Source organism: Rutilus rutilus (genome assembly GCF_951802725.1).
Source record: "Rutilus rutilus genome assembly, chromosome: 7".
NCBI classification, from domain to species: Eukaryota; Metazoa; Chordata; class Actinopteri; order Cypriniformes; family Leuciscidae; genus Rutilus; species Rutilus rutilus.
Genome location: NC_140221.1, coordinates 37,815,584 through 37,837,334, shown reverse-complemented (window position 1 = coordinate 37,837,334; position 21,751 = coordinate 37,815,584). Strand labels below are relative to the sequence as shown.

The 21,751-nt window shown below is 36.9% G+C and overlaps 3 protein-coding genes across 4 annotated transcripts; 2 read left to right on the top strand and 1 right to left on the bottom strand.

The window, feature by feature from the left end:
* Nucleotides 1-1,033: 1,033 nt before the first annotated feature.
* Nucleotides 1,034-7,894, top strand: aldh3b4 (aldehyde dehydrogenase 3 family, member B4; the record flags this gene model as incomplete). Its single annotated transcript, XM_084415102.1, has 10 exons — nucleotides 1,034-1,086; nucleotides 1,257-1,452; nucleotides 2,062-2,172; nucleotides 3,046-3,166; nucleotides 5,139-5,224; nucleotides 5,320-5,401; nucleotides 5,788-6,177; nucleotides 6,873-7,039; nucleotides 7,136-7,235; nucleotides 7,364-7,894. 10 exons carry the CDS (start codon nucleotides 1,034-1,036, stop codon nucleotides 7,561-7,563), a joined length of 1,506 nt encoding a protein of 501 aa, XP_084271228.1. The 3' UTR covers nucleotides 7,564-7,894.
* A 496-nt stretch (nucleotides 7,895-8,390) lies between these two features.
* mmab (metabolism of cobalamin associated B) lies at nucleotides 8,391-11,005 on the bottom strand. The gene is made up of 9 exons (XM_084413310.1): nucleotides 10,821-11,005; nucleotides 10,629-10,693; nucleotides 10,337-10,430; nucleotides 10,202-10,259; nucleotides 9,821-9,893; nucleotides 9,608-9,705; nucleotides 9,080-9,144; nucleotides 8,936-8,995; nucleotides 8,391-8,845 (listed from the first exon to the last, which is right to left on the bottom strand). Exons 1-9 carry the CDS (start codon nucleotides 10,922-10,924, stop codon nucleotides 8,761-8,763), a joined length of 702 nt encoding a protein of 233 aa, XP_084269436.1. The 5' UTR covers nucleotides 10,925-11,005; the 3' UTR covers nucleotides 8,391-8,760.
* A 95-nt stretch (nucleotides 11,006-11,100) lies between these two features.
* On the top strand, nucleotides 11,101-21,444 carry mvk (mevalonate kinase). 2 transcript variants are annotated; one of them, XM_084413309.1, is made up of 10 exons: nucleotides 11,101-11,482; nucleotides 12,494-12,641; nucleotides 12,805-12,943; nucleotides 13,745-13,900; nucleotides 14,618-14,721; nucleotides 14,809-14,854; nucleotides 15,585-15,675; nucleotides 17,241-17,360; nucleotides 18,297-18,450; nucleotides 20,884-21,444. In XM_084413309.1, the coding sequence occupies exons 1-10, from the start codon at nucleotides 11,405-11,407 to the stop codon at nucleotides 21,033-21,035; spliced, it is 1,188 nt and encodes a 395-aa protein (XP_084269435.1). In that variant the 5' UTR covers nucleotides 11,101-11,404; the 3' UTR covers nucleotides 21,036-21,444. The 2 variants fall into 2 exon arrangements, with proteins under 2 accessions (XP_084269435.1, XP_084269434.1); XM_084413308.1 differs by having other exon boundaries at nucleotides 11,143-11,482; nucleotides 12,802-12,943.
* Nucleotides 21,445-21,751: the final 307 nt, after the last annotated feature.

Sequence of the window (21,751 nt, the reverse complement as noted above, 5' to 3'; positions counted from 1 at the left end):
AAGCCAGTTGGCAAAAGTCAGAGACAGTCTGCAGATTTTTGGGTGATTGAAGTTGGCAGATGTAACAGAAAATAGCACAGAGTATGATTGACACACTTTTCTTTCTTTTTTTTTGCTTTTTTACTATGATTCCATCCAGTCTGAGGATATCAAACATGTTTGATATTTTGAGCCGATTTTAGAACACATTGTTTCCATTTTTCTAGCAACAAGGAGTTTCTGCATGAGTTTGTTGTGTTTGGACAATGTAAAAGTCTGGTAGTGTGTGATCCTCAGTCGTTTAGTGAATGAAATGCCCAGTTGTTTTTTGTCAACCATTTACAACCTTTAATCTAAAAGTCATGTAGTGTGTTCCATGCCTTTAGAACATTGTCATATTGCAGCTATAAGATCTTATCCTGATCAGAGTTGGTGTTTTGGTCTTCAACTTGAAACCTCTCAAAATTGTATAAATATGCTGTTGGTCTGGATCTTATTTCTCAGTATATGGTCCTGAGTCTCAGCTTAGGCAGTCAGCTTCCAACGTACTAAATGTGGAGATTTCCTTGGGAGAATTTCATGGCTTTGTAAAGCCACTTGGCGAAAGTACAGAAGTGTTTTAAAATAAACACTGCAATAAATCCAGCATTTTTTTATTTCTGGTTCTTCGACCATCCTGATCCGGATCTTGAGGAGTCAGCTCTTGGTCTGGGTCTTGGAGGGTCTGTTCTTGACTCTAACTCTGCTCCATATGAAATAAGTAAAGGAAACGTATGATGTATGGTCTATATGTTGTAACATCAGAGCATGATACTGCATAATGCAATGTATGAGTCCTTGAAGTAAACGTGACAGTCACATGCTTGCAGTGAGTGTTGAAGGTAAATCTGTTTATATAACACCCCCAGTTCTAAGCTCTTTTGCATTAACTTATGGTGCCTTTCAGATAGTTTTCTCTCAGTCTGTGTGTTGAGCACTGCCAGAGCCTGAAGTTCTTGGTGCACTGCTGGATGTGATGTGCTGATATCTGAGCTGTTTTTAAAACTGAAGTACCATGAGCTCCCCACCAAGTCCTTCTCCAACCAGGTGGTTCAAAGCCCTGCGGAGGTTAGTATGACCACACAAATCGATTAGTTTAAAATGAAAATAATTCTGGTGTCATCTAGCTTTTTAAACATATTGATTAGCCTGTTCAGGTGTGTTTGATTAGGGTTGGAAAAGACCCAAGTTGCCCATTCCTGATTTAGATGATAGTGTAACTCATGGTTGTATTCCAGGACAAGGATAGAGGACGTGTGTCTGAAGAGTGGAGCAGCAGCATGTGCAGAGGTCCTGAAGAGAGCCAGAGCAGCTTTCAGGGCCGGACGAACAGCCCAGGACGGCTTCAGACTGGCCCAGCTAGAGGCTTTGGTGCGCATGTTGATGGATCACGAATGTGACTTTGTAGATGCTCTTGGAAGGGATCTGCATAAGGTAATAAGAGTTAAATAAGTCTGATACGCTAATTATTAAATGATTTATATGATTTATAGGTTTTGTATTGTAGCCTGGTTTAACTGGTGTGGTGGAGATAGTAGTAACCACTGGTAAAACCATGATGGATGCTCGTGACTTTTTTTTTTTTAAACAAACTACTACTGCCATATTATAGATTCAAGTCTTGTGCTCACCAAAGCTGCTTACACATATAGTAAAACTGTAATGTTTAAATATTATTTATGTAATATGTAAATATTATTACACTGTTTTATATTTTAATATATTATAAAATGCCATTTATTCCTGTGGTGAAAAAAGCAGATTTTTTAAAGAATCTTTTTACTAATTTTTTTGGAAACAGTGATAAAATTGTATTTTTCAGGATTCTTAGAAAGTTCAAAAGAACAGCATTTATTTGAAATATAACTTTTTTGTAACAATGTAAATGTCATTACTGTCACTTTTGATCAATTTAATCCATCCTATATATATATATATATATATATATATATATATATACACACACACACACAGGATATCTCCGGTGGTAGCTAAGGCAAATTTTGGTGGAATAAAACGTTCTTTGTGATCTTTCTCATATAGCCTCGCTTTGAAACGGTGATGTCCGAGCTGATGACAGTCAAAAGTGAGGCTCTTTACACCATCAGCAACTTGAAGAAATGGATGGAGGTGCAACGTATAGAACGCAACTGGGTATAAACTGAGAAAAGTGACTGAAATAGCAGCAGAGAAATATAGTTTTTTTTTTTTGTTATGGCTCATGTTTTTGCATGGGTTGTGTACAAAGCAGACACTTGCCAAAGAAACATGTTCATTTCCTGAGACACAAAGCCTCACATTGTGTTTTCTCTCAGCTTGCCAAAGTAGCTTATGACGAAGACCAATGCCTTTATAAACGTGCCAAGCAGTCAAATGATGATGACTGTAAAACCTGGTGATACTTTTTTTAAGCTGTATGATGTCAACCATTTCACTCCTCTGAACCTAAAACGGTCATACAAGGTGTGACTGCAAAAAATGCACTCTTAAAAATTTAATTTCCAAAATGGGGTTTTCGCAGCAATGCCTTAGAAGAACCATTTTTGGTTACTCGATCCTTTCATTGATCAGTTCTTAAAATATATATTTTTTTTTTTCATTGTTAATTTTTTTCACCCTAACTGAACCCTAAATTCAAATTGTTTGATAGAAATGTGGTTTCAAGGTCAACAAGGATGTTGATCCAGATTTGTTTGCCTTGTGCTAAAATGGTACAATTTATTTTATAGTGTTTTAAAGTGAATTTAATACTATTATTTCTACAAGACTAGTTTTTTTTTAATGATATTAGAGCAGTGTTTCTCAAACACGGGCCCTCAAGGGTTAAAAAAGTTTAAAAACAAGCAGTTTAATTACAGCAGAACATACCGGAGGAAATATTACAGCATATGAGGATGTTGGATATTGCGTTGGACAAAATTGTGAAGCTAAAAAGTTTGAAAACCACTGTATTAGTGTTTTTCTGAAGATTACATTTTATTTTTGCATTTTCTACTGAGAGGTCAAATCTATCTGTTTTATTCTTAGGCGACAGCATTTGATGAATGCTTAGTGGTAAATGAGCCGCTGGGTGTGGTATTGATCATTGGGAATTGGACCAGTCCTCTCCAGCTCTGTCTGGTACCTTTAGTAGGTGCCATCGCAGCTGGTAAGTTTTGTTAGTGCGGTCAAATCGATTAATCGCATCTAACCTAAAAGTTTATGTTTATGTGTGTGTACGTATATGTATGTGTATGTGTATATGTATGTGTATGTGTGTGTATGTGATTTTGAATAATATGTCAACCAATCAGGTTGATTGGCAACATTTACAGACTTTCAGTTGTTTGCAATGAACAAATCAAACAAAAGTAATTGAAATAGCTCAACACAACAAATGTTTCAAGTGATTTTCCCAAATTCAACTGAAAATGCAACTTTTCATGACTTCCGCAGTCTCAAAATTATTAAACTGCCTGAACAGAATACCTCACAACAGCACAAATCTGCAAAACAGGTGTTGTCTCAAGCACACCTGATGCAACTAATTAAGTGCTTCATTAGTTGCACCAAGTGTGCTTGAGCTAGAACACATGAAATATCTGGCTAGGTTTGTTGAGTGTCACATTTGACTGCATGTTAGAAATATGGCTAAGTCAAAAGAATGTTCCAAAAAGCAAAGAGAAGATTTCATCGCCCTTCACAAACAAGGAACAGGATACAAAAAGATAACGAAGGCACTAAATGTTTCTAGAGACACAGTTGGAAGCATAGTTCGCAAGTTCAAAGTTAAAGGAACAGTGGTTACACTGCCTGGACGGGGCAGAAAAAGGAAGCTATCAACGGCTGCAACCAGATTTCTGAGAAGGCAGGTTCAGTAAAACCCTCGAATGACTGCAAAAGAGTCACAAAACAGACACTGAGGTTTCAGCTGCACAGTAAGGCGCGTACTAAACACATGCAGTTTCCATGCCAGAAATCCAAGACGTACACCACTACTGACCCAAAAGTGCACAAAATCATATAAATAAGCCACAGAAGTTTTGGGATTCTGTTCTGTGGAGCGATGAAACAAAACTGGAACATTTCAGCTCTATGGATCAACGAAATGTCTGGAGGAAGAAGATTGAAGCATATGCTGAAAAGCAACCCTCTGCCTTTGGCAATGGAAACCTGCAGCATGTGGAAGGCAATATGGATTCATTGAAGTGTCAGGAAATCCTTGGAGAAAACATCATGCCGTCAGTGAGGAAGCTGAAGCATGGTCGTCATTGGACCATCCAACAGGATGATGATCCCAAGCATACCTCAAATTCCCCCAAGGATTGGTTGCAGAAAAAGTCCTGGAAGATTCTACAGTGGCCCTTACAGTCACCTGACTTGAACCCCATAGAAAATCTCTGGTGGCATTTGAAGAAGGCGGTTGCAGCACCCAAACCCAAGAATATTACTGAACTGCAGGCCATAAGGATTGCTAATGTGACGTCATCATGACATTCCCAGTGGTGAACGCAAAGCATTTTGGGAATCCGCGGCACAAACATAAGGCGCCAAACTTCATTGCATGGAGGGAAGAATGCAGTGTTCAAGATGCCTGCATTTTGTAGGATTATATTCTGTTTTTCACGCTAATTTTTCATTATTTTCATGCCAGAACACTTGCCTGCTATGCCAGCCTGGCCAAACATACCCATAATTCTTTGCGTTCTGAAGAGGTTGCCGCCCATTTGGTCACATGTCTTAGCGATCTCTATTGCTCATGAGGACTGGGCTAAGATTCCTCAGAAACGCTGCCAGAAGCTAGTGTCTGGTTATACATCTTGTTTGCAGCAGGTCATAATAGCAAAAGGATGTTCTACTTAGTACTAACGATGCTTGCCATGAATGGGTTGAATAATTTTGAGACTGCAGAAGTCATTGAAAGTTGAATTTGGGGAAACCACTTGAAACATTTGTTGAGCTATTTCAATTACTTTTGTGTGATTTTGTCAAGTCAATTTGCCAATAAACCTAATTTGCAATGGGGGTTGAATAATTTAGATTACGACTGCATGTCACACACACATTAATCGAGTTGACAGCACTAAAATATATAGATTTATATATTCAGAATGTATTTATTTATTTGAATTTTGTTTAAGGTAACTGTGTGATTATAAGCCCATCAGAAACCTGCACTCATACTGCTGAGCTTCTGCACAGGCTCATACCAGCTTACCTGGACAATGTGAGTAAAACAGCATTACTACTTTGAGTCCGTCAGCACAGCAGTTTATTAGATCCTGGTTCTTTCTAATTGTTTCATGTGCTTCATTTTTTCAGGAATGCTTTCACTCTGTTGTTGCAGCAGCACACGAAATTCCAGAAATGATAGACCTTAAATTTGATCATGTATTCTTCTTCGGTAAGGCATAGCTGATCCCAGAGTATTTTAAGCTGCTATGCTGTCACATGGGCTATCAGATAATAGTACCAGTGAGGGCTCTACTAAAGGCCGCTTTTAGGACACATTTTCAGCATGCGGTAGAGTATTCAGTATAAAATATGTGTATGCATTTTAAATATGTATATCTGTTCAAATATTGAGCAAATTTTAGGATTACAGTATTATTGATGTCCTCAAAACAGACTAAAAGCCACAAAACTTGAACTGTGATGATCTTTAAAGCTTTTACAGTCTTTAATTTCATACCTTAAACACTTCTCAGGGCTCAAAGTGTTGCAGCTTTATGGATTTATGTATTTGTGAGATTTCCGTGTACTAACAGCTTTAATTCTGTTTTCTTTCAGGCGATAAAGAGAATGGGATTAAAGTAGCTCAAGCTGCTGCTCGGACACTGGCTCGCGTGACTCTGGTACTGAGTGGTAAAAACCCTTGTTATGTTGACAGTCAATGTGACATCAACACCACGGCTCGTCGCATTACCTGGGCGCGATTCCATAATGCTGGCCAAAGTGCTGTGGCACCCGACTACATCCTGTGCCATGTAGATGCCAAAGATAACCTCCTACAGGCCCTCCGCTGCGCGCTCCTGCAGTACTACGGGACCGACCCACGCGAGTCCAGGAGCTTTGGTAGGATGGTGAATGAGGAGATCTTCAACAAGGCCAAAGACCAGCTGTGGCGATCTGGAAAGGTGTTTATAGGAGGTCAGGTGAATGATATGGAGAGGTACATTGGTGAGTGGAAGCAGTGTGGCATTGCCAGATGTGTTTTTATTAAAATGTTAATTAAATCCAGGGTGTTAATGGTAATGAGTTAATGGTAATGAGTCCCAGGGTTTGTTTGTTTGATGATTTTTTTTGTTTTTTTGTTATAAGGTCACATTAAAACAGTATTTTGTTCAAATTATGGCTTTGTTATTTATATTTGCTATGATTTAAATGCCCTTTATGTATAGAATTAATTGTTTTACCCTTAATTTTTTTTAAATAAATTATTAAAACTTAGTATAATCATAAATACTGGTTTAAAAAAAAAACCTGTAATCATCATAAACCATTTTAGTATTTACTGTATGAAAAATATTTCTATGATTTTTCTGTCTCTTTTTTGTGTGTAATGTCCAACACAGCAAACGGTTTTGGCCCCAAAAAAGTTTTTTTTATTTTTATTTCAAAGTTAATGTACATGTTTACCAAGAAGACAACAGTGTCAGTAAGAGCATGCTTGAGATGAAATATAAGACTTAATATACTGTGTTAAGAAAACAAGTTAGATATTACATTTATTTTTGCATAATTTCCTATTTAGCTGTACTTTAATTATGCAAAAAAAAAAAAAACTCCTTACATAACCAAATTCAGAAAAAAAAAAAATTCTGTTGCCTTAAGGGCTTTGAAATTATTGTATTTTCTGATATTTCAAACTGAAGCACCAACTGTTCTGACGGAGGTCGTGGAGTCTGATCCAATCATGCAGCAGGATGTTTTTGGACCCATCCTTCCCATACTGACGGTCCAGGATGCAGATGAGGCTGTGGCTTTCATCAATTCCAGAGAGAAACCACTATGTGTGTATGCTTACTCCAGTAATGACAAGGTAAGTACTTCCCCTGCTACAACCTGTGGGCATAGCTACATTTAAAATGATGTATATATATCACTCACAAACGCATGCATTTACTCTTTTTCTAAGGTGATTTCCAAGATAATGAATGAAACATGCAGTGGAAGTTTCTGTTTGAATGACAGCGTCTTACAGAGTGTAATGGTGGGGATGCCATTCGGAGGAGTTGGTGAGGCAATTTTTTATTTTTTATTTTTTTATCTTATTACAGCATGTAAAGAAATCAGGCAGTGCAAACAGTATTTGCTTAAGAGTTTAATCATCAAAACAGTTGAATCCAGTGGATTTTATTGACAGGTGCCAGTGGAATGGGCTCCTATCATGGTCGCTACAGTTTTGATGCATTCTCTCATAAGAAGTCCTGCCTTCTGCGAACCACCCGGATTGAGTGCATGGCATACTTGCGTTATCCACCTTATGAGGACCGCAACCTGTCCTTGGTCAGCCTGGCCAGCTCTCTGAATCTGAGGAGTCAGGGTTGGTGCACTGTTCTGTGAGAGCCACTGCTGCACAAATCAAATGCCTTTTTACCCTCACTGTACACGGGAAAGTCTCTTTAATCCTTTGATGTAAAACCATGATACATAAACCAAACGTATGTATTAAATCATGGGAATTTTCTTTGATTCTGTACTGTAGAACTTTTCTGTACAACTATACAGAATCGAATGTACACTATCAGCAGGGACAGTCCTCTTGGAGTAAACAATACATTTATGTATACATTTATTAATTTAGCAGATACTTTTCAGATACTCACTCAAAGAAGAAAACAACACTAGCGCTATTTGTAATGGAAATGTGAAATTACAAACATGCACTACCGTTCAAAAGTTTGGCCTCAGTTTTTTATATATATATAATCAATTATTAATCAAGGATGCATTAAATTGATCAAAAGTGGCAGTAGTCATTTACAATGTTAGAAATGATTTCTTTCTCAAATAAATGCTGTTCTTTTGAACATTCTGTTCATCGAAATGTATTACAGTTTCCACAAAAATATTAAGCAACTCAACGGTTTTCAATATTGATGTTAATAAGAAATTATTCTTGAGCGCCAAATCAGCATATTAGAATGATTTCTGAAGGGTCATGTGACATGTGATGCTGAAAATGTATAATTACCATCACAGGAAATTAAATTTTAAAATAAAATTGTAATAGTTCACAATATTGCTGTTTTCACAGTATTTTTGAGACTCCTTTCAAAAACATTTTAAAAAATCTTACTGACCTTAAACTTTTGAAAGCTATTGTATATGCATGAAAAATTTAGTAAAATGCAAGGCTGATTCATATTCAATTTTGATGTATTTATATCATAAAATCAACATCATTTTCAGGGTACAAATGGCGATTTTACCACAGTGGTTTAAGTAATCCATACAGATATAAAAATGACCATTTTAAATGGTGAACTATGGGATCATGACAATAGTACAAACTACATCAGAACATGATTGCAGAGTTTTGATTGAGTTTTGTTTATGATTGCAGAGTTTATTGTTAGGCTTCTAAAAAACATTATACAGTAAACTCTGGGACAAAATGCCAGATCAATGTTTTTGTATTCACATACATACATACATACATATACATAATATATATATATATATATATATATAAATAAATGAGACAAGAGGAACATGGTTGAAATTTTAGATGAGACACTGAGATGTTTTCTTCCTCCTCTATTCAGGTCTTTTGTAGATTGTTTCTGCATTGCCCTCTTTCATTGCAGCATATCTAGCCACCGTGAACAAGTAGTCACTCAATCTGTAGAAGCAAAAAGTCTTCACTGATATGACTTAAATCACAATAAAATTAATAGATTCTAATGACAAGAATAATAAAATAAGTTCATACCTGTTCAGATATCTGGCAACTTCAGGATCTGTCTCACCCGAACGGACAATAGGGGCAACACTGTAATAGAAAACATTTGATAAGGTAAGGTAACACAAGTGGAACTGAGAATATTGTTTGTGTGCACGTGTATGTCAGACTGACCAGCGTTCAGCCCGTCGACACACTCCTCTGGCCACATGTAAAGCTGCGCTGCTTTTCCCTCCTGACTGCAAATCAAGTATGAGATTAAATGGCATTCCTTCAGTAATCACTTTACTTACAATATTAATTGTCATCAACATGTCATTAAAGTCGGTATAAAACAGAGGCTGCGATAGTCTTTTCTTCCCTATTGTGACGTATATCCGAGTGAAACGGCTTCTTGAACACTCGATTTTGTCCATCGGGAATTGATTGGATCATTATAGTTTGCTACTGCTATGATCTCTTGTGATTGACAGGTTGTCCTGGCCTCACGTCAGTAAACGTCATCAGAGAAGAGAAGAGATGTTGCATGAGGGACGGGAAGTCATTTTGATTATAGATTAGGAGGGCACTTTTGAATTACATACAAATATAAATTGTCAATTTTGATTTCATGGTGACTTTTGCAACAAATGGAATTTCCCATCTAGGATCTAATTGCCATTCAATTTAAGATTATGAAGCATACATATTTCTGGAACATACAGGAAGTATGAAGTTGGTGAGTGGAGGCAGCTCCTCTGTCAACGAATCAATCCACCTCTCCAGCTCAGTCACAGTTTGAGAGCTGAACTTTGTCTTCTCTGTTTGGAACAGGAACATCAGAATGAGGCTCATATTTTACTGCTAATCTATGCAGTTAAATATTTGAATGCATTTGTATATTGAAAACGTCCTTTGATTCTGCTTAGAGCTTACGGATGTGACTGTCTCTAGCTGATGACCGTGGAGTGGCAATGTTTGATCCTACGTCCTGTAGTACACACTGGATCTGTACAGACAAGAGAAGTATGAGGACACTTATACCATGCAAAAATGTAAACCATGAGCCATTTCTTTGAAAACATTTCAAATCTGAGGTCAACTGACTGAAATCAACTTGATGCCAGGTGCAAAAATGACTCAGAGAAGTGGAATTAATTATGTGGAAAGGCCTACAAAATCTGTGCAAATGGCTTTTTGTATATAAAACACTAAAACTCATGCATTTAAAGAATGGCTTGAGTGTCCAAATAATTTCAGGTCCACTGTAGATAAAATCATTCATTGCTTCTCATCAAACATCAGAGAGAAACAGACCTTGTCCAGCTGATCTGTGAATGAATGTCCACTGTCAATGCAAAATTCTCTTGCTAACCTGAAAAGGGGAATCAGACGTTTTATTGTTGGAAAGCATTTTTAGAGTCATTTGACCCTGACATTATGCTACATTACCCAATTGCTGATGATAATTCATCTGTTGTTCCCAAAGCATCAAATATATGATCCTCCTTTGGTCTCCTCTCACCTGTGAAGGTACTGGAAAAACCTAATGAGGTGAGACATTGAAAACAAGACAATGCTTACACAAACCTAACACTATCAGTTTGACATGCAACTCTAGTAACCCAGTAACATAACTTCCAATTTTTTTGTAAATATATAATGTTAATCATTTCAAAATCCCAATATATAGGCTGCCAGCACAAATAAGCATATATATATATATAGTATAAAATGAAATAACCTTTATCTCCAGTTTTTGTGTATATCTTGGGAATTCTTCTGTTTTCTTCAGATGTGCTGGCATACCTTGGAAAAGTAAGACAACTTTAGTAACATTCAAAGTATCTAAGCTGATACACTTGTAGTTCATTGGCTACATTAGCCTGAAACACATGGGATATGGGCTTCAAAGCTACAACAGTCCTCCTTTTACCTTTTTTTATCCGCACACACAGCCTGCATCTGCTTTATGCTTATACATGTCCCTAAACGAAGGGCACGGTGAAGACCCGTGGACCTGGTCACAAAAGAAAACATCGTAAACGCTAAAACATTTCCAAACGCGCTTCTGTGTTTACTGTTGACGTTTTGACAGCTTCTGCTGCCCGTAGACGGGTGTCCTATCACGCAACCTATGACACGAGGTGGTGCGAATTGCGATTGGTGTTTTGAGAGTTGGTGACTATGAGAGCTTCATCCTGATAGGCGGGTTTAGAGTCAGCGATGTGAGAGCTCAATCCTGATTGGGTCAGACTACAGCGACGGTTCACGTGTGTGGCAATGGACAAGCCGAAGCGATGCGTTACTGTGTATGACGCTTTACTTCAGGATTTCTCGGTTATTTAGCTAAACTGTTATTTGTATCTGCTACAAGAATAGTGCGCTGAATTAAGCTCGGTGGATGACCACAAAAATGAGATTTTAGCAAGGTTTTATTGCTTTGGTCAACATATACTGATACATTTTCTGGGAAATATCTTGCAAATTCAGAAGTTTGACCAAGCTCTAATATTCAGGATGCAAACAAGAGAGTTCTTGGTTTCAGCACCAGGGAAAGTAATTCTCCACGGTGAGCATTCTGTCGTGCACGGAAAGGTGGGTGTTTAAATCATCAGAGACCCCAACATTGACGTCTTTTAATTGATGAGTTTGCGCTTTTCCTTCATTAAAGTGTTTTAGAAAAAACATAGTTTTGAAGGATATTTCGTTTAGGATAAAAAAAAAAAAAAAAATTGATTGGCCTGAAAATCATTTTCAGTTGTCTTGGTGATTTATTGTGTTTGGGTTCCATTTGTGTGAATAATTTTAAATTTGTATGTAGTATATAGGTTTAATATTTATAGTTATTCCATTTTGATACAAAAATTGTGTTTTATCACTAGAAAATACAACATACAATGCTGGTGTTATAGATCAAATGCTAACTTGAAAATTTATTAAGTTTGACATTTTTCCACAAAGTGCTAAGGTGTCATTTGGCAATAACTGATTTCTAGCAAGCTGTACCATTTAATGTTATGTAGAGAGTATCAGCTACTGCCACGTTTTTTTTTATATTAATTTAGAAGGTATTATTTAATTGCTTATTATTTAATGACAACTGTTTCAGTGTTTTTAGGGTTAATAATGTTCATAGTCAAAGATGAGGTGATTGAGATTATTCAGGTTAATGATGTCCAATGTACTTTTGGAAAACTGAAATTAAAGGGGATAGTTCACATAAAAATGTAAAATTTGTCATCACTTACTCAAGTTACTTACTTAACTTACTCACTTACTTACACAACTCAAGTTGTTCCGAACCTGTGTGAGTTTCTTTCCTCTGTTGAACACAAAAGAAGATATTTTGAAGAATGTTGACGGTTAACGGTAGCCATTGACTTCCATAGTATTTTTTTTTTCCTACTATGGAAGTCAATGGCTACCATCAACTGTATGGTTACCAAAATTACTCAAAATACCTTCTTTGTGTTTAGCAGAAGAAAGAAACTCATTCAGGTTTGGAACAACATGAGGGTGAGTCAGTGATGACAAAAAAAAGTAAAAAAAAAAAAGTTTCACTTTCCCTTTAAAGTCCCTCTTCTGTTCTTTATCGATCTTAAACAGGTTGCTTTGGCTGTGAGTTTGAATTTGCGCACATACCTGCGGCTGCAGTCCACAGCATCCGGTGAAGTGCGCATTAACCTCCCCAATATTGACACTTTTTTGGCCTGGGAAATAACAGCACTGCAGCCTCTTCTGGCTGGGTGTAAAGGTGAGAGAAGATAGATATTTGTTTTGTTTTTATTAAAAGAATAGTTCACCCAAAAATGAAAACTCTGTCATTATTTACCCTTGTATATTCATTGAAGTTGTAATAATGCAGTGTCAGAAAGCAGTCATCCCTGTGTTTCTTTGACTGTTCATTGTTTCAGCAGAACAGGGTGACCTGAAGGAACTTGACGCAGATCTTTTGAAGAGACTACGTGAATTCACAGGCATTTTAGATGATTCCACAGACACAAGAAGCATGGCAGTGTTGGCTTTCCTCTACATGTACCTGACTGTTTTTGCTGAGTAAGAACACTGTTCAACTGCATCGTTTATTAAAGTGCCCTATTATGCTTTTTCAGATATTACCTTTCATGTAACGTGTAATAGGCTATAGCTGTTTGTGGATGTAAAGGTCTGCAAAGTTTCAAAGATCAAAGTGCAAGACAAATGTAGTTATTGTCTCTCGAAAGAAAGAACAGATTCTGAACTGCCTATATACAGTATAGGTTTGTAAAAAAATTGCGAATAAATCTGATTCTGATTCTAATACTCAACTATGGTCTTCATTGGCTGCCTGCGAACAATATCAACTTGAACCCGCCCTCAAACACTGTAGTTGTAGCTGAGGCCTGGAAGAGTTTGGTTCGTGTTATCGACATGATGAGAAAACACTCTTTTCTCTGCTGCGAAAGCACATCCAGAATGGTAAAACCGACGCCATGCTGAAAAAGTGCTGAGCAAGCCTCCTAAGCTGAAATTCAGTTATGGTAATGGTCATTTTGTTTCTGACTCGCACTGTAAGCGGTGGACCAATCACAACAGACTAGGCCATCTGACCAATCAGAGCAGAGTAAGCTCAGAGAAACTGAATCCTTGATCAATTTCAGACACTGTGAAAAAAGAGGTGAAGCTACAATTGTATATTATGATGAAATTAAAGTGTTTTTCTGACCTTGGATGCATGTAAACCTATTGTGGGAGACCTCCAAAACAAAATAGCAAAATAGGGGCACTTTAAATCTGCATGTATTTGAAAACTTCATATGAACATTGTTGTAATTTGGGCTTTTGATATTTGCTGCTGTTTTTTTTTTTTTTTTTTAGAGCTCTGGCCAGTATCACTGTGTCTGTGTGGTCAGAGTTGCCCACAGGAGCTGGTTTAGGCTCCAGTGCCGCCTATAATGTTTGTCTGTCTGCCGCTCTGCTGTCTGCCAGAGGCACCATATCGTCTCCTCTTACGCCACAGCAGGAGTCAGCCAGGTAACACTTCATTACAATGGATTATGGGGCTTTTATATGTAGATAATGTAGGTAAGGATTGTTTCATTTACTTTTTTACAGGGAGACTCCCCCTTAAACAACCTGCAACCTTTTGGTTACCAATCCAGATTGTTAGTGATAAGGCTACACCACCCTTTTAATAGATACATCTGATCATCTAAAATCAAATGATGAATTAAGCAACCAAGGAGCAGAGATATTAACTTTTGAAGACATTGTCCTTCCTCTGTCCTCTCAAAAATCCATCCAGGTTTTTGAAAATGTGTGGTTCGAAATACAGGATAAAAGTATAAAAAGGGGTCAAATTTAGAATTGCTCTTCTGGTCATGCTCATTCACATTTAGCTGCAGTGCTTATGCAGATGATCACCCCCATAATTTTTCCTGTCCTCTTCCTATTTTTAATATTAACTGTAATATATTTTTTTAAATGCAATTTATTCTTGTGATGGAAAATCTGAATTTTCAACAGCCATTAGTTGTGCTGCTTAATATTTCTGTGGAAACTTTTGTACCATTTTAAATGTCTTTACTGACAATTTTGATCAATTTAATGCATCCTTGCTGAATAAAAGTATTAATTCCTTAAAAAAAACATTGTTATATATATATATAGCCCTTTTATTTGTTTTAAAGGCCATTATCAGCAATAATTGTTGTGTACCTGTTAACTAAAAATGTTCTGTTTGTGTTGTAGATGGTGTAAAGATGAGATGGAGCTGATTAACAGGTGGGCGTTCATGGGCGAGAAGATCATCCATGGTAACCCTTCAGGGGTGGATAATGCTGTGGGCACATGGGGTATGACTGCCATCCTATGCGTTCAAGAAGCTTCTTCATTAGATGTATCTTTTTTTGTAATACATCACTTTATGCTTTCTATAACAGGTGGCTTTTTAAGATACCATGCTGGGAATATAACTCCACTAAGCTGGTAAAATTTTACTCTGCAAAAACTATTTTCACAATATATTTTTTAAGTTACTCTTCCAATTTATCAGTAAAGTACACTGCCTGGCAAAAGAAAGTCGCTGTTTAGATTTAAATAGGCAAATACTTGAGAGTCTATGACTGGATCATTATTGCAGTTATTATTGTGATTCTAGCATGTTATATGTTTGGCAACAATTTGTTTACCCTGATTGATGAAGTGTGTAGTTTTCATTTCTTAAACAACCATGTGGGAAGATGCATCATGGCCATATTCCAGGGTAACAATGTCAAGATTCATCAGGCTCAAATTGTGAAATGGTTGGGAGGGAGCATGAATCATTTTCACACATGAATTGGCACCTCTGAGTCTTTTGGGATGTGCTGGAGGAGACTTTACAGAGTGCTGGACTCTGTCAATACAAGATCTTGACCAAAAATGTATGCACCTCTTGATGGAAATAAATGTTGTGGTGATATTTCCATCAAGAGGTGCATCATTTTTGAGTCAAGATCTTGTATTGACAATGCAATATTCGAGCACTCTGTAAAGTCTACTCCAGCACATCCCAAAGACTTTTGTACATATACATATACAAGTATTAGCCTTTTCAACTCCAAAAAGCAACTTTTTTTTGTCCAGGTGCAGGCAGTGTTTATAAAAAGTTATTTCAGTGAAATTACAGAACCAGCATAATTTTCTAAGTGTGTCATTGGGTTCATTTTATCCCCAGGGTCCCCATTCTGAGGATCCTTCTCACTAACACCAAAGTACCACGTAGCACCAAAGTGCTTGTTTCTGGAGTGAAGGACAAAATTAACAAGGTAGTAAATGGCTCCCCCCACCCTCTTCCATATTTTTATTCCTGTGCCCTTCAATTAGCATAATGGCCGATGTTGTGTGAGGGAGGAACACTCCAGGGGCCCAGTGCTGAGTGCCTTTTAGAAGAGCTCCAAATGAAACACTCTGCCAACGCTCCTGTGCTCTGTTACCCTGACAACGGCAGCAGGTAGCCTCACTGCTGGCACATCCCGATTGGCCAAGTGGAATTCCGGGATTATTGGGGTGGAAAAGAGTAAAGAGTCAGGACAGACTTGAAAGGGGTCATATTCTACACTTTTGTGGCATTATTAGTCGAAGGAATAAGCCGTGAACAGGCACAATTTATTTTTACTCAGCCATTTCCACCCTCTTTTAGAATTTGTTTTAAAGGTATGGTTGACCCAAAAATGATTCATCTTCACCCACCCTCATGTTATTCCAAACCGCATGACTTACTTTCTTCTGCAGAACACAAAAGGAGATAGTTTATAGAATATCTGGTTGTTGGGCCAAGATGGCAGCATGAGAGGTGAATGCTTCTGCTAATGTTCCTGCCTCACTTAAAATGGATTCCTCATTCGATCAGTTGAATATCTGATTTATTGAATTCAGCACAATGGCAGTACATCATGCTTCAACTTCACACTTAGTAAAGCACCTAAGAGCAGATGCCATTGATTTTTTTTGTGCGCCAGCCAGTACTTCACACTCCAGCCTACTAGGTGGCATACATACACTATTATTAATCTTCATCTGCCAATTTAATGACAGCTGGCAAAAGTGCATGATATTTTTAATCCCAAACCAGTTAAATGCAAACCCCAACCTGCAGCCGATTTCATTGGTAAACTAATCGCGAATTCATCAGTTATCAGAGAATGTCAACGACATAGTACAAGTACAGTCAAACCAAAAATTATTCAGACACTAGTGGCTGCAGGACACTATAGTTCATTTATGTAAGCGAGGATAGCAAAATAAAGTAAATAAAAAAATTCTTCATACAGTGGACTAGCAGTAAAATGTATACAAATTTGGGACCAAACATTATTCAGACACTTTGATCTGACCATGGTTTGCTTTTATTTTTTGCTTTAATTGCTAATGCGACCTTTTTACACCACAGACTGAACAAAATTAAACATTGCTTGGTAATTGGTTGACCTAAATAGCTATTATCTAATTGTGTACTTTAATTTAACAGCTGACGGCTATTCAACCCAATTAATTTGTGAGACAGTCCATCCTTCTGATGGCCAAAACCAGTGAAATACCAACTGATTTGATAACTCTGAGTTCTTGTCATATTGTATTACCATTTTCTAAACTATAGCGAATAAACAGTGATAATGTGAGAAATGTTGAAGGTGTCTGAATTTTTTTGGGTTTGACTGTACATTGGACTGTTATTTCCAAAAGGCAAGAGCTTGATTTGCAGTTGTATGGTGATATTCTGCTTGACTTAAGGGTTGACAATTATAATTATCTTTTACTGTGACAAGCTTAAGCTGATTTTTCTTGATGAATAATGTTGTTCCCTCTTATCTGTCCTTTTGTTGTTTTGCAGTTTTCCTCCATAATGAAGCCAGTTCTGGAGTCCGTCAGCGCCGTGTCCTGCACCTGTGAACAGACTCTCACAGAGATGGCCACACACGGACCTTCAGCTGAGCACTACAACATACTGGAGGTACAATCACACAGCTTTTTCTTTATAAACAAGATATATATTATTATTTGTGCCAGGCACTTTTTTTCAGTTTTTGCCATATTCTTCTTTCATGGAATCAGCAGTTGCTTTTGCTATTTAATACATTTAAAACTTTTGGGATTGGTAAGTTTTTTTTTATGATTTGGTGCTCAAAAACATTTCGCATTATAAGTGCTGAAACCAGTTGTGGTGTGTAATATTTTTTGTGGAAAACCAGATTTTATTTAGTATTCTTTGATGAATAGAAAGGTCAAAAGAACTCACTTTTGAGTCAAAGGTCACTTTTGTTCAGTTTAATGCATCCTTGCTAAATAAACGTATTTCTTTATTTAAAAAACTTTTTAATGTTACAGTATTTTAGATTTATTTTTTGGGTTTTCTTTAAGTGTTATTTTCATAACATTTGCAAAACATTACTAACATTAATAAAATTAGTTGCTTGGGTTTGTGTGTCATCATTCAAATTTTGCATGTAAAAGAGTAGGTCCGAATAGACTTAAAATTCCCAGTCAGCGGTATCAGATGTGACCAAATATTAGCTGAGACATATATCATATAGTATGACATAAATGAAAGTGGATGTCTGCCTTTTTTTTTTTTTTACCCAAGATGTCTGTAGGGTCATGTATCAATTTCTATCAAACAGAAAATGTTGTGTAGTGAACAACCAGTATAACGTTACACAAGAGCTGTTGCGCATTACACATTGATTTGTGTTGGGCAGAAGAGCGATGCGATCTGTGCCTCTGTTTTCTGCCCATAATTTCCTGTCCTCCCTCAAATTTCCTTTAAATAAAAAGTGGCAAAAGACCAAAGAAATGATCAATATTTCTATTCAAAGAAAGCTCTGATGGCTGGATGGCTGGATTTTATTGATCCTTTTTAGACTTTTCTCTGTGTGTCATTTGTCATCAGGAACTGATTGATATAAACCAGCACCATCTGAATGTGATGGGTGTGGGTCACTCATCTTTGGACACACTGTGTAGGGTCACTCTGGCCAGGGGGCTGCACAGCAAACTGACGGGGGCAGGAGGAGGAGGCTGTGGAATCACTCTCCTACGACCAGGTACCAATATACACGCCAGAATACCAGAACAAAGATTTTGGTTCTTGATCATCAAAAATCAATGCCTTTATGCTAGAATGTTATAAGTGGTTGCTAGGGCTCAGTGTTGGGGAAAGTTACTTTTAAAAGTAATGCATTAAAATATTGTGTTACTCCCTAAAAAGGTAACTAATTGTGTTACTTACAATAATTAGGTAACTTATTAGTTTTACTCAAACAAACCTTCAGTCAAAATTGCTGAAGAATAGGATGGAGAAGAAAGTTCAACACTCTTGCTTAAAGATCCCCTGAAATCAATATTCCCAATATTGCTCGGGCTTTGTAATGCATTTGTGTAGACAAGGCAAGGCAAGTTTATTTATATAGCACATTTCATACACAATGGCAATTCAAAGTGCTTTACATAGAAGAAATTAAAATAATAAAAAGAAATAAGAATAATTAAAACAGTTTAGAAAATAAAATAAAATACAGTACAGTACAAACAGTTGGACGAACAGCGGCACAGTGCTCATTCAGTAAATGCATAGCTAAACAGATGTGTTTTGAGTCTGGATTTGAATGTGACTACTGTAGGAGCACATCTGATCTCCTCTGGAAGCTGGTTCCAGTATAATAGCTAAAAGCAGATTCGCCATGCTTAGAGTGAACCCTTGGTATTTCTAGCTGATATGATCCTAATGATCTGAGTGATCTGTTGGGTTTATATTCAGTGAGCATATCTGCAATGTATTGAGGTCCTAGGCCATTGAATGATTTGTATACCAGTAATAATACTTTAAAATCAATCCTAAATCTAACTGGGAGCCAGTGTAAAGACCTGAGGACTGGTGTGATATGTTCATATTTTCTGGTTCTGCTCAGAATCCTGGCAGCTGCGTTCTGTATGAGCTGCAACTGTCTTGTGGTCTTTTTGGGAAGGCCAGTGAGGAGTCAACTAGACAACTAGAAAATCTGTTTGGAATTTTTTATGAAATGTCTTCATGGAACCCTAGAGTATATATTTTTTTATATGCTTCCTGTGGTTAATCAGTCTGATTGCTGCGTATTGTTTGAAAAGTCTCCATGAGGGTGGCACCCTGCAGTCTGCGTGACTGTTTAATGCGATTTGTGAGGTAAATCTTGCTTGTCACTCTTGTCTGACAAAGCTAACAACTTGACGCAGAAGCTGTCAGACAGGGCCACACTCTTTGTTTATGCCTGAAGCCACTAACGCATTGAATTTTAATCAGGATCTTAGAACCCTCAAAAACAGCCTACAATAAAGAGGAGACACAATGCAGGAAGAAGCAGGGCGGCATTTATGGTGTGATGTTGTTAGCCTAGCAGCTTGAGTATGTGACATTGTCATTTCTAGGCATGCCTTGTTAAGGCTGAATTGAGACTTCTGAGGTAAAGTCCTTTTCTTTATTTGATTTGCAGACATGATTGGTCTTTCTCAGCTGTTGTGTGTCTTATTGCTCCTTTAAATCAGGTTGTTTGCCATCTCAGCGTTATTTAAAGGTCCCCATAATGCTTTTCGGGTATTACCTTTCATCTAGTGTGTTATATAGCTGTTCATTGTCTCCCAAAAGAAAGAACCGATTCTGAACTGCCTTGAAACAGGTTGTCAGTAATTCCTTTGTTGCTTCCTGCACAAACCTAAGTAGGTTTGGAACAAGTGATAAATGAGTATCCAATCCTCCCTCTATAATATAATATAATATAATATAATATAATATAATATAATATAATATAATATAATATAATATAATTGTGCACGCTGTACACAAAGGTTGCATTTATTTGATAAAAATACAGTAAAAGCAGTAGTAGTGTTAAATATTTTTACAATTTAAAATAACTAATCTTTTTGAATATATTTAAATGTAATTTAAGCTGAATTTTCAGCATTATTATTCCAGTCTTCAGTGTCGCATGATCCTTCAGAAATCATTCTAATATGATGAATTGGTGCTCAAGAAACAGTTTTTATTATTATAATCAATGCTGAAAACAGTTGTGCTGCTTTAATATTTCTGTGGAAACCATGATGCATTTGTTTTCAGGATTTTTATGATTAGACAGGTCAAAAGAACAGCATTTCTTTTATAGCAGTATTAATGTCTTTACTGTCACGTTAGATCAATTTAATGCATCCTTGCTGAATAAATGTATGATTTCTTTTTTTATATAACGACGCTAAACTTTTTATATATTATATTATATTATATTATATTATATTATATTATATTATATTATATTATATTATATTATATTATATTATATTATATTATATTATATTAGTGAATACAATTTAGAAATTGGGTTCGGTGATGCACGAATTCCACATTTACACATTTAGCTTAAACTCCATGGAGCTTTTGTTTTGTGGAGAGTAATTTGTCTAGGTCTTGGTGTTAATGGGTATGTTTTCGTCCTTTTTGCTTGCAGAGACCGATGCATCAGTGATTCAGAGCACCTTTGAGGAATTAAAGTCTTGTGGCTTTGACTGCTGGGAGACCAGTATTGGAGCTCCTGGGGTACAGCAGCACTCATCTGCTGCGCTCAGTCAGGACGTACTGAAGATCCTCAACAGCTACTGAGACTCAAAGCAAACAATGTACTTTATGCTTCGTTGTTATCATTTGCACGAATGCTCGTTGCTGCTGTTACTCTGGATCTTGGTTCGACAAATGCAGCTCATAATCATTCTCGGAAAATTGGAAAATGATCAAAACATAAAATAATCATCTGTTGAATTAAGACTTATTTGACATATATTTGTATTACTACATTCAGAGTGCTTGTGCACTGTGAATGGTTTTTTTTTTCTCCACACATCAATGCCACTAGATGGCAGCAGAGTGTAACACATGGATTTAATACTGTCAATTTTAGACAGTGTGTGAATGCAAATAATAGATATTTTAACTACATAAGAATGAAATTAATTTAAAATAATATTTAATAAATTCCAACCATCTTTTTCATTAAAAGCTGTGTTGCACAAGATTATTATTTCCTGTCCTGTCTGTGTATTCCTAGCGAATGTAGGACGATCATCTCATTTGCCAAAATGTTTCTCAACACGGATCACATTCCCGACCAGAACTAGCACAGCTTGGAGCATTTTGGATTGAGTACAGCCGTTGTATTACTGTCACTAAACCCAAAGTAATTACTTTTCAGTTCTTTGCTCTTTGTCAGAATATTTTGCACCATAACGGGTTTGAAGCCAAGTAGTGGATGCAAGGATGCATTTGGCTGTCGACCAGACGCGGGCAGACCAAGCTGATCTGTGAAGCGCAGTGATGAAATA